The sequence below is a fragment of the Cornus florida genome, unplaced genomic scaffold (assembly GCF_030987335.1).
Source record: "Cornus florida cultivar Cherokee Brave unplaced genomic scaffold, ASM3098733v1 CherokeeBrave_3.0.0_Hap2_Chr09, whole genome shotgun sequence".
Classification (NCBI taxonomy): domain Eukaryota; kingdom Viridiplantae; phylum Streptophyta; class Magnoliopsida; order Cornales; family Cornaceae; genus Cornus; species Cornus florida.
The window spans coordinates 38,780,283-38,792,679 of record NW_026775579.1 but is presented as its reverse complement, the minus strand read 5'-3'; the positions used below and the strand labels follow the sequence as shown (position 1 = coordinate 38,792,679).

The 12,397-nt window shown below is 31.4% G+C and overlaps 1 protein-coding gene across 3 annotated transcripts; it reads left to right on the top strand.

Moving 5' to 3' along the window:
- The first annotated feature begins 6,269 nt into the window (after nucleotides 1–6,269).
- On the top strand, nucleotides 6,270–10,051 carry LOC132273701 (aspartic proteinase Asp1-like). 3 transcript variants are annotated; one of them, XR_009470228.1, is made up of 9 exons: nucleotides 6,270–6,626; nucleotides 7,817–7,934; nucleotides 8,032–8,249; nucleotides 8,516–8,749; nucleotides 8,872–9,010; nucleotides 9,092–9,286; nucleotides 9,377–9,449; nucleotides 9,547–9,698; nucleotides 9,780–10,051. XR_009470228.1 is itself a non-coding variant. In XM_059774733.1 (9 exons), exons 1-9 carry the CDS (start codon nucleotides 6,433–6,435, stop codon nucleotides 9,839–9,841), a joined length of 1,365 nt encoding a protein of 454 aa, XP_059630716.1. In that variant the 5' UTR covers nucleotides 6,270–6,432; the 3' UTR covers nucleotides 9,842–10,051. The 3 variants fall into 3 exon arrangements, 2 of the variants coding, with proteins under 2 accessions (XP_059630716.1, XP_059630717.1); XM_059774733.1 differs by having other exon boundaries at nucleotides 9,547–9,634; nucleotides 9,736–10,051; XM_059774734.1 differs by having other exon boundaries at nucleotides 9,547–9,652.
- The last annotated feature ends 2,346 nt before the right edge of the window (nucleotides 10,052–12,397 follow it).

Genomic DNA, 12,397 nt, shown 5'->3' with positions numbered 1-12,397 from the left:
GTTCATGTAAATGGTTCCATTTTATGCGTCCTGATCGAACTTCAGTTTGATGAATTCCGAAGTGCAACAGTGACTTTTTGAATGTATTATTTTCTTGGGAAATTTTTCTTGCGTTTGTATTATTCACATTCTCGAGTAGATTGTGTATGGGTGAGCTTACTTTTTGTTTTTCACTTGTACATTCACATTTTGGAATTTCTTAGATAAATTTAGTAACTTATTTCTCTAAATTAGGCATTACCCAGTGGACTTATCGGTAAAGTGCCCAGGTCTCCGAGCGGGTATGCCAGTGTTCAAGTTCCCCTCCCTAGTTTGCCCAAAAAAAAAAAATTCGAGTGCAACAATGATTTTATTAATGTATTAACATTGCACTGCTCTTTTTTCCTTACTCTTAAACTCTGGTAATTATTTGCCTGGGAAATTTCTACTGTGCAGTACTCACAGTCTTGAGTAGATTGTGTATGAGTGAACATACTTTTTGTTCTTTCACTTATTGGACCTACATTCACATCTTTGAATTTCGTAGATAAATTTAGTAACTTATTTCTCGAAATCGAAATTTCTGGTTAAACTCGTCATGCTGTTACTCTTTCTATGATTCGCATGAAAACAATGATATGGGGTATTATTTACTTGAGATATAAGAGAATCAACACCAGTTTTCTTCCATTTTTTTTTTATTCATGCTTGTGTACAGTTGTCATTAACATTGATCAAAATTCATAGAACTTCACCACTTAAAATGGTGAATTTTACCATTTTTTTTGGTAATTAAAAAATGGCAAAATTTCATCATTATAGTGATAAAATTCAGTATTTAATGTTGTGAAATCTCAAAATAAATATGGTGATGTTGCACTGCATGATCCCACAACAAAAGTGTAGTGAGAAATGATTAAGATTCTTCAAAAAGGAGGAGAGATCCAAATTGGGATTTTTACGGGGTTTGGGGCCTTATGTTAGTTGATTATAATCCAGACTATTATTATGTGAAGGATTTGAAAGGAATGGATTTATATTAACCATTTTAAGGAATGTTACAAAAATTCAGAATGAATGATTTTGTTGGATAACTCAATTTAGCGATTAAGTACTTATTTAATTATATATGTTTGATAATGCAATTTGAATATCATTTAAAAGAGTAAGTGCTATTTAAAATGGGATAAAAATTTTAAGTAATAACAACATCATTTATCACTTAGGAGGGCCATTTTGTTTTAACCTAAAACAAAATAGGTGTTTTGAACTAAAGTGGTTGCGAGAGCAAGAGAGTGAAAACGACAAAATTAAGTCATAAATACTAAGAATGGAAGTGAGAGTATGGGCGGAGCGTAGTGCTGTAACTCGGGCAGGCTGGGCACTTAACTCGGGCTCAGTTCATATAGAAAATCTTCAACTCCAACCCAACCCAACCCAAGCCTAGAACTCAAATTTGAAACCTTTAACATAAATCCTAAACACTACCAACTTGACTGCACTTCTCTTGTGATTTAAGACTAGTTATAAATATATATAGTATTTTCGGTTCAGGTTGGGCCTGCCCAAGTTGCAGTCCTAGCAAAGCATGAGAGCGAAAGCGTGCTCGGAAAGATGGTGTGACTTAGGTTTTGAATAGTTATCAAAAACATGTTTGGTAACTTCCATTTTTTACAAGATTTTTGAAAGGAAAAATATAAAAACATTTTTGGTATAAAAGTGTTGCAAGTTTAAAAAATATAATGATTAGTTTTAAAATGTGAGTTTTTTTAAATAAAAAAATATATATATGTTATTATTATTCATTGTTACAGTACCTAACGTGCGAAAACATACCAAAATATCAAATTGGTGTTTCAATTTTGTCATTATTCAAAAAACATTTAGGCACTTTACAAAACAAAACATTTTTACCAAATATGTTATTTTTACTGTTCACTACATTCAGTTCTTGATAAAATAAAAATATCAAAAACAAAAGGCATAAATAATAATTGAATTTAAATTAATAAAAAAAGGAGAGAATGATTGTACTACAATTTGTTTACTAGGTTTATCGCCCAAATAGAAGAAGACATTTTTGTCCCAGAGCTACATTTATGATTGACGGATTTCGGTTGTATATCAACATTAATTGATAAGGGTGATAGCTTCCTGCAACATTAGAAGTTAGTCAATAAATAGAAGAAAAGGGCAAATTGCTAGCTGTAACACTAAAATTCAAAAAGTTTGGGCCGTTTGGTAACCCAAATGTTTTATATTTTTGCTTTGACTCGAAATAAAATTAATATTTTTATTTTTAAAGTATGTTTAATATTATTAAAAAATTTATTTAGTAACATAAATTTGTTACATGATTTTTAAAAGCAAAAATATGAAAAGATGTTTGGTAAAAAGTATTGTAAATTTAAAATTTTGAATATTTAGTTAAAAATATTATTTTAGAATTTTTATTTTTTTTATTTTTTGAATATTACTTTGCTACAACGCAAAAACAAACAAAAGTATTATTTTGATACTTCTGATTTTAGCTTCAATTTTAGAAGCGTTTTCGTACTATTTAAAAGTATAACAAATATTACCGAACATACTTTGTACTTTTGCTCCTTGACAGTGTACTAGCAAAAGCAAAAAATACGCATCAAAAACACTAGCCAATGCAAATTTTAAAATAGGACAAGAATCACTTTGTACAATAGCATATGTACGTTTCCAAAATATTTTGGTTTTGACAAAAATGATAAGCACAATTTTTCAGAATTTGTCATTTTCACATAAGTAAAAGCACCAAAAAAATAAAATAAAATAAAATTACAGGGTTACTCCAAACATCGAATTAGTAATATAGATATATATATATATATATTATAAAAATGAGTAGTCAAAATAGACTCTTCAAATTGTATCAGAAATATGTCAGCCTTCCAACCGCCATCCGGCAATGTAAAAAACATGTCATAAATTTGACAATGAGTTCACTGATTATGAGAAAGACAGGTGGAGACTTCGAGCCTACGTAGAAAGGGTATGCCTTTCCTTAATACACCTTTTGTGTCTGGCTCAACTTTTTAAAATTCTTTTTCAGCTTTCTAATTGTAGTGACATAAAATGTTACTAAGGTCTGTTTCGCTAAAAATTGTTTTTATAAATTCAATTCCTGTAAAGCATGGAACCATGGACATTCTGGTCACATAAGTGTCTCACACGAATACTCGCGTGAAACACAGATGAATATGCATCTGATATGGTTAAGAATACTCGTGTGAGACATCGACTATTAAAAGTATTTAATTACTTGAACACAACTTTATTATATGAGACTTTCAAAACACATTTAGAACATTTTATTTTCCAAAAAAATGCTTTAAACCACTGATTTGGGAAATAAATTGTTTTTAAAAGAAGAATGAACATGTCAAATAAACAAGATTAGGACCAAATCATTGAATGCATGAAGAGCTATAATCAATGTGAGGGATTCGAATTAAGGTTGTGAAAGTACGAAAGCAAACATAAATTTTATTGTTCTCACTTGGGTAACGTATTTGGATGAAATTTTCGGTGTCTGAACGAATCGTATCAAGTGTACCAAGTGTAGGTTAGAATAATCTCTATTATACAAGTTTGCAATTTAAATCTCACTCGTATAATGGAATTGGTAAATATAAGAGTTCATCCAATGAAAAGATGTTTAAGGAAAAACGTAAGTTCCATTAACATTAGAAAATAAATTTGAAACCACTATGATTTAGTATTTATTTATTTTTCTTGACAAAAAATCTATCACAAGTTTGGCCGGTAGAATCGCAAAGAAATTATTTAAAGATATTAGTCTAGTTTAATAGTACTTTCTCTTTGTATAAACGCGTGAATAAGTGTGTCATTTGGATAAAAAAATAAAAATAAAAAATATCCCAAAAGATGTGTGTGACTAATATTGCAAACAAAATATGTCCATGATTCATGAATATTATTCTGTTCTGACTTGCGCCCCTAGTTTTTATTTGGATCACTAACTTGGGCAGTCCTGTTTGATCAAAGTAAATGAGCTTTTATTCAGATTACAGCAAATTCAGAAAGCTCCCCCAAGCAGGCACTTAATAAATAGAAGAGAAGGGCAAATTGCTAGTTGTAACACTAAAATTCAAAAGTTTGGGTGCGTTTGGCAACTATAGTTGTTTTATATTTTTGTTTTAACTCGAAGCAGAATTAATGTTTTTATTTTTAGAATGTGTTTAATATTATTTAGAAACTTATTTGGTAACGTAAATTTGTTACAATATTTTTAAAAACAACAATATAAAAACATGTTTGATAAAAAATATTACAAATTTAAAAATTATAGTGTAACTCCAAACATCAGCTTAGAATTAGTAATATTGATATATATATATATATATATATATATATATTATAAAAATGAGTGGTCAAAGACTCTTCAAATTGTACCAGAAATACGTCAGCCTGCCAACTGCCATCCGGCAATGTAAAAAATTGTCATAAATTTGAGAATGAGTTGTAAATCAACCTTTTTCATAAGAGTTCATTGATTATGAGAAAGACTGGTGTAGACTTCGAGCCTACGAAAAGAAAGAGAATGCCTTTCCTTAATCCGTAGTAGAGCTTTTGTATCTGGCTCAACTTTTTTAAATTCTTTTTCCGCTTTCTAAATTGTAGTGTCATAAAATGTTAATACGTTCTGTTTTACAAAAAATTATTTTTGTAAATTCAATTCCGATAAAGGAGCTATGGACATTCTTCTACGAGATGCTCGCATAGTGTTTCACACGAATACTTGCATGAGACATAGATGAATACGCATCTAACACAATTAAGAATACGTGTGTAAGATACCGATTAAGAGTATTTAGCTATTTGAACACAGCTATATTCTATCAGATTTTCAAAACACATCTAGAACATTTTATTTCCCAAAAAAATGCTTTAAACCACTGATTTGGGAAATAAGATTTTTTAAAAAAGAATGAACATGTCAAATAATCGAGATTAGGAGTCATTGAATGCATGAAGAGCTATAATCAATGCAAAGGATTCGAATTAAGGTCGTGGAAGTATGAAAACAAACATAAATTTTATTGTTCTCACTGAGGTAATGTAATTGGATGAAATTTTCGATGTCTGAACGAATCATATCTAGTGTACTGAGTATAAGTTCGAATAATTTCTATTATACAAATTTGTAATTTAAATCTCACTCGTATCATAGAATTAATAAATATAAGGATTCATCAAATGAAAAGATGTTTAAAGAAAAACATAAATTTCATTAGCATTAGAAAATAAATTTGAAACCACTATGATTTGGTATTTATTTTATTTTATTTTTTTTCTTGATAAGAAACTTACACAAGTTTGGTAAGTAGGATCGCAAAAAAAAATATTTAAACTTTCTCTACGTATAAGCATGTGAATTAGTGTGTCATTTGTTTGGATAAAAAATAAAAATAAAATAAATAAAATAAAAGACATCCAAAAAGATGTGTGTGAGTTGTGACTAATATTGGAAACAAAATATATTTCCATGATTCATGAATATTTTATTCTGTTCTGACTTGGGCCGCTAGTTTTTATTTGGATCACAAACTTGGGCAGTGCTGTTTGATCAAAGTAAATGAGCTTTTATTATATTGCATTGTTTTTGCATTTCTTGGAAGTTTCTCTCTTCAACTTTCATGACCAAGTGGTAATATATACATACATACATACACACACACATATATATATATATAATATGCCCTCTATCATATTTTGGTTCCTCTCTAGAGAGGTGTTACTCATATTTTTAGCCTATTCTAAGTTCTAAGAGCTCTTTAGTTTGGTATTTTTCAAATACAACAACTCAGCTAGTCCAATGACAGGGATGCCCTTCCATAAACAATAGTCGCCTTAAATAGTGAAGGGTAATTTTGACCTTATAATTAAGCTAATTCAGGATCTGACTTTAAAATTTTGTTCAGCCTCGTTTATTAAGAAGTACTGAATCGAACACTTGAAGAGAAATTAAGTGGATCTAAATTTATTATTTGAAAAGAAATTTTTATATAGTTCGATAAATATATAAACTTTATTTAAATTTTTATTTGCATGTAATGCTATGATTGATTAAAGATTAGCCGAGACCGTGTTGGTCCACGTACGCGTTATAACTGAATTTCCAGGAAAATAAGCTCTTTCTCTCTCTAAACTTTTCCGTATTTTCTCTCTCTAAAGTACTTTTCACACCTATGAAATCTAATTACCAATAAAAAACACACACCACACAGCAAAACCGGTAGTTCAGACAGTCAATGGACTAGTAGTAGAGAGAGGTCCCTTCGAGGTCCTATATATATTCTCTATCCCTCTTTCAGAGCACTTTCAGATCAAAAGCGTTTGAACTTTGAACCCCTTTTGGGTTTGTTTTCAAAACAGATCAATCGGAGACCCACAAAAATGCAAACCAAAAGAAAACTAAGATCATCATCATCGAAGATGGTGATTTTCTTCCTATTGGTATTTTCTACTGCATTCCAAGGATGTTTCTCGGACTCCAATCAGCCCCAGAACAACAAGAAGCAGTCAACAGCAAGAAATCGATTTGGGTCCTCGGTCGTCTTCCCTGTCACTGGAAATGTCTATCCTAAGGGGTATGTAATCTTTGATTTTGGGTTTTTATCGGATTTTGCAATTTAATCATATATGCATATATTTGTGTGTATATATATATCTTGTTTATATATTTAAGGGTCATATCAGTGTTTAATTTTGGGGTTCTCTGCAGATTCAAGAATTTAACTTTCATGGGTTTTGCATTAATTGTTATGAATTTTATGTTTGTTTAATGCTTCTGTTCTTGAAATGTTGGTGGTTTTTGTAATATTTGATGTTGGGTTTTTTAAGGATTTTGCAATGTAATCATATATGCATATATATCTATATATTTTGTTTATATATTTAAGGGTCATATAGTGTTTAATTTTGGGGTTCTCTGCTGATTTCAGAATTTAGCTTACATGGGTTTTGCATTAATTGTTATGAATTTTATGTTTATTTATTGCTTCTGTTATTGGAATGTTTGTGATTTTTGTAATATTTGATTTTGGGTTTTCTATCGGATTTTGCAATGTAATCATATATGCATATATCTATGTGTGTGTTATCAGTGTGTGTATACTTGTAGGTGTGTTTTCAGTGTGTGTTTAATTTAATGCTTTACATATATGTTGTTTATATACTTGTAAGGGTCATATAGTGTTTAATTTTGGGGTTCTCTGCAGAGTTCAGTATTCAGCTTAAATGGGTTTTGCATTAAATTTTGTGAATTTTGTATCTCCTTAATTCGTTTGTGGGTTTTGTGTGGTTTGTTTGAATTAGAAAAAAAATTCTTTGGGAAGCTTCTTGCTTTCTTTGAATTCAAATTTTTTTTTTTTTCCCTTTTAATGCATTATTTCACGAATGATGAGCCACATGCTTTCTTTAGTAATTCCATGACCAATTGATTTATTTTTTCTGAAATCTTTGAAAAAATTCACATCCTAAATTCCTTGATTTCCTTTTGTATCTCTCTCTCTCTCTCTCTCTCTCTCTCTCTCTCTCTATATATATATATATATATATATTCATATATTTATATGAAGTGCTTATGGATAGAAAATTTTCAACCTAGGCTAAATTTATATTTCTTTATTTACTAATTAATTGTTCTTTCCTCTATCCCCATTTCCCTACTTTTCTCTCTCTTTTACTATATGACTGAGATTCATATAAATTGCAAGAATCCAAATTATTTACCCTTCACTTTGTATCTCCAATCTAACAATTTTCTTACCATGTGCAGGTACTATCAGGTGACCCTTAATGTAGGCCGCCCACCCAAACCTTACTTTCTTGACATAGACAGTGGCAGTGACCTCACTTGGCTTCAATGTGATGCACCTTGTACCAAATGCACTCCGGTAATCGTCTCTTGATGACATTCAAGAATCACTCTGCAATTACAAGTTACAACCCGTCATTGTCCTAACCTCTGTGTGTGTGTTTGTTTGTTTGCAGGCCCCTCACCCTCTTTACAAGCCCAACAAAAACATTGTCACGTGTAAGGATCCCCTATGTACCGCCCTTCCAAACATTCCATGCAAGACACCGGATGAGCAATGCGACTATGACGTCGAGTATGCTGATCTTGGTTCATCTATGGGCGTGCTGCTTAAAGACTATTTTCCGCTAAGATTCACCAATGGTAGTATCTTTGGACCCAATATAGTATTCGGGTGGGTAACTTGCCCTTATCACTTGTGTTTGATTTCATAAATGTTGAATTTGAATTCTGGCATTAGTTTTGATCTAGTCCAGCTTGACATCAAAATCCTGAAAGTTAAATTCTGTCCTTTTAATTCATTATTATTTTCCGAGTTAACGTCTATTGTTTTGTACCTGAACAAGTTGGAACTTTATTGAGTGGTATATCCTTGCAATGAAAATACACATTTGTCTTCCAGGTTAACAATATCATGTTTACCGATACTCTTTTATGCAGTTGCGGGTACCATCAGGAAGTTCCCGATTCTGTGGATCCTCCTTACACAGATGGAGTCCTTGGTCTTAGCAATGGCAAATTGAGCTTTGTTTCGCAACTGCATGACCTGGGTCTTATACGAAATGTGATGGGTCACTGTTTAAGTGGGAAAGGGGGAGGGTATCTCTTTTTCGGAGATGATCTGATCCCTTCTTCCGAAGTTGTCTGGACACCAATGTTGCAACGTTCTTCAGAGTATGCACGCAAGTCTTTCTTTTCTTTTCCCGATCTCCCTCTATATAGTTTATCTTGTTCCATTCTTCACTGGATTATGTAATGATGTTCTTATTTATTTATTTTTGGTCCTTTTTTTCAAGGAAACATTACTCGTTGGGATCGGCAGAACTCCTTTATGGCAGGCAGGCTACAGGTGTTAAGGGTGTACCAATCCTTTTTGACAGTGGGAGTACCTATAGTTACTTCAATGCCCAATCTTACAAAGCTACACTTTCTATGGTGAGTTGAGAAGAAAAGAATAATGTCTCGTTAGAGTTGTCTGTTTTTATATAGGAATTAACCATTGATTTATCTTTCTAGATAAAGAAACAATTGAACGCAAAGCAATTAAAAGATGCAGTCGATGATCGAAACCTTCCAGTCTGCTGGAAAGGTGCAAAACCGTTCAAATCTATTCATGATGTCAAGGACTACTTCAAGCCCATAGTAGTGAGCTTTTCAAATCGCAAGAATGTCCAACTGACATTGCCTCCTGAAGCCTATCTAATTGTCACAGTAAGCACCCCTATTGCCATTTTTTTCCTGCATTTGGCACCAAAAAAAAAACCGACTAGAAGAAAAACACATAACGAGCTTCTCTTTCAGGACCGTGGCAGTGTGTGCTTGGGTATATTGAATGGGTCTGAAGTAGGACTGGGAAAATTCAACATTATTGGTGGTAAGAAATAGTAAAAGAACAGAATCTGTTGGATGGAAGTTTCTGTTTTAACTTGCTAATCTCGTCTTTTTACTCCTTTTTTTTTTTTTTTTTACAGACATATCTATGCAAGACAAAATGGTGATCTATGACAACGAGAAACAACAGATTGGATGGGTTCCTGCAAACTGCGACAGGCTTCCCATGTCCTGAACCATTTTCTTGTAATTTCTTCCTTACACATTACTGGGCTGAGGGCATTCTCACCAGGTTTCTCTTTTTTTTTTCTTTCTTTGTTTATTAACAGCGTGGCCCGTGGTAATAAGGGAGGTTTTTCTCGGCCTGATGCAGCCAATTTTGGTATCTTAGAAGAGCATTATCCTCGAGCTTATAGTTGGAAGGAAGAATTATAAGGTGGTCAGGCGAATAAAACCGAGTGAAAACATAGAAGACAGAGAGTAGCTTACACACACCAGATCTGTATAACAGGTTTACAAGAGTTCTTTATCCATTGTCCTGTAACCTACATTGTAGAAAATGGTTATATTCCAGTTGCAATGAAGGTAAATGTAGATTTTGTTAGAGAAGATTTCGATTTACGACACGAATTTAGTTTCAAGAAAGTGCATCTCAAATCAATTCTCATCGCTTGTGACATATGAATGGTTATTGTTATAATTGCATATTTTTACAGAAAAAATCATTATTTGATGGTATTACATATAACATACTGTCCAAGATCATTTATCATCAGATGGCAAGGCATGTGATGTGTTCTTGAGGACATTTTAGGTTCTGTTAAATAAAGAAGTTCTTGAGGACATTTGCTCAAGCAATTACTATACTTCATGTTTGTTTGAAAGATTTCTCAGGGAAAGAAAGACACTACTATTGGAATCAATACTGATGGCTTGTTTAAGGCACTTGAAAATTTTCATGTTACACATTTTTAGTTACCAGCAATAACATCACTACAATGTATCATATGGAGTCGTTTTGTTACACCCAATATTATACTAGGGAGAAATTTTTAGATAGCCCTAGACCACGATTTAGTTCAATCAAAATCTATTTTCAGATTACCTTATAATATCTTATTGAAGTTTTTTTTTTTAATTATTATTGACAAGAAATACACTACGCATTCTTGCCCACACCCGAACTCAAACCCCATCCCCATTGAAGTTTGATGAGTATATGTTCTTAGTTGGAGACTTTGTATTGGACTGAACCACACGGTGTACCTGTTACACAAGGTGCCATCATTCTGGTTAAATATTATTCTCTAAAAAGAGAGAACATTTGGTGAGTCCAACATATCAAGGTGTTGGTATGCTGGATTGCTGGACATTTATGCAATTTTAGCCCATCTCACATAACTCTCATTGGCCTATTTTAATCTCTATAAGCCCATTCATGTAAATAAAGTCCACTAAGAAGAGTTTAGCCCATATCACATACCATCTTTCACTAGCCACTATAGGTAGCCCATTAGGTTAGATAACTTATATGGAGTTGATGCAATGGATATATGTGTGTGTATATGTATATCACATTCACTATTTCACTATTTTCCCCCTTATGTTTCATTATAGAATCTTAAGATACAACTTAGCTGATCTAATACTCCCTCCCAGCCACATTAATAGTCTATTTGTTGATTTTTAGATGTTTCACATTAGTTCTCCTATTTCAAAAATCAATAATACACTACATTTAAAATAAAAAAATAAAAAAAAAAATTACCCTTGTAAAAAAGTAAAAAAGTAAAAAATAACATCATTGTGGGCCCTACTGATTCAAAATTGAGAGTAAATTTGAAAATCCATTCATGCCAATGTAAAAATATATATATATGAAAAGCAATTTTTAGAAAGAAAAAAAAATAGAATTGTAAAAGTGGACATTTAAAATCGGACAATGCTTAGCTACTCACTGGTGAAACTACTCACCCCTATGTGGTCCCATAACAAAATAACACATTATCTTTAATAATAAAATAATCCACACATTTCTCTGCTTTTTCGGATCAACCGTTGAATAAGCGTATATAGTGTTTTTAGGTGTGTATTATTTTATTATTAAATGTGATGTGTTATTTTATTATTAGACCACATAAAGGTGAATAGTTTTACCCTACTCACCAGTGAGTAGTTAAGCATTATCCTTTAAATGGGAGAGATGGAGGAATATTTCCTTCTGTTTCCGATGCACAGTTGAACGTTCACATCACTTGTTAAAGGAAAATGAGTATGCAGTTTAACAAAAATAAAAGGAAAAAGTCTTCAAGATATACTCACCACCATATGGACTACAGATACTTCTAAAAGAGTGATGTACTTGTATCTTGTATCTGTGTCTCATATGAATACTTTTGCATATTTCTAATATTTCCTAAACGTATTCATAATTTTAATATGTATATATATATATATATATATATATATAATTTTATTTTTAACACGTTTCTGATACTTCTCAGATACTTCAACCTCATATCTGATACTTCTCAAATTTTTAATAAGTTTTGAACATTAAAATAAAGCTTTTCTTAACAATTATAATATGATATAGTTGTTTTTAAAAAAAAAATTAAAATTTATTCGAAAAAGAAGTATAGAAAAATATGTTGTGATTTAGTTCAAAATATAGTCTTGCAAATGATGCAATATGACTCTTTTAACTCTTATTTTGTTTATTAATCGTAATATTTTAAAATAAAAAAAATATTAATAACAATATATATAACATAAAATTAATTTTTTGTATACATAAAAATATAATTTATTATTTTAAATTGTCGTATCCTAACCATACTCATATTTTTTTATTTTTTTTATATTTGTCATATCACTGTACCCGTATTATGTTGTACATGTGTCCCGTATCCGTATCCATGAATAAACCAGAATACTTTCCCGCGAAAAAAAAATACAAAAATAATTTACCAACAAAAATAAATTGAACCC

Excerpts from the sequence above, each read along its gene's own strand:
- LOC132273701 (XM_059774733.1), top strand. The coding sequence starts at position 6,433 with ATGCAAACCAAAAGAAAACTAAGATCATCATCATCGAAGATGGTGATT. Across the intron at positions 9,011-9,091 it reads ACAAAGCTACACTTTCTATG|ATAAAGAAACAATTGAACGC; the intron begins GTGAGTTGAGAA and ends TTATCTTTCTAG. Across the intron at positions 9,450-9,546 it reads AAAATTCAACATTATTGGTG|ACATATCTATGCAAGACAAA; the intron begins GTAAGAAATAGT and ends TTTTTTTTACAG.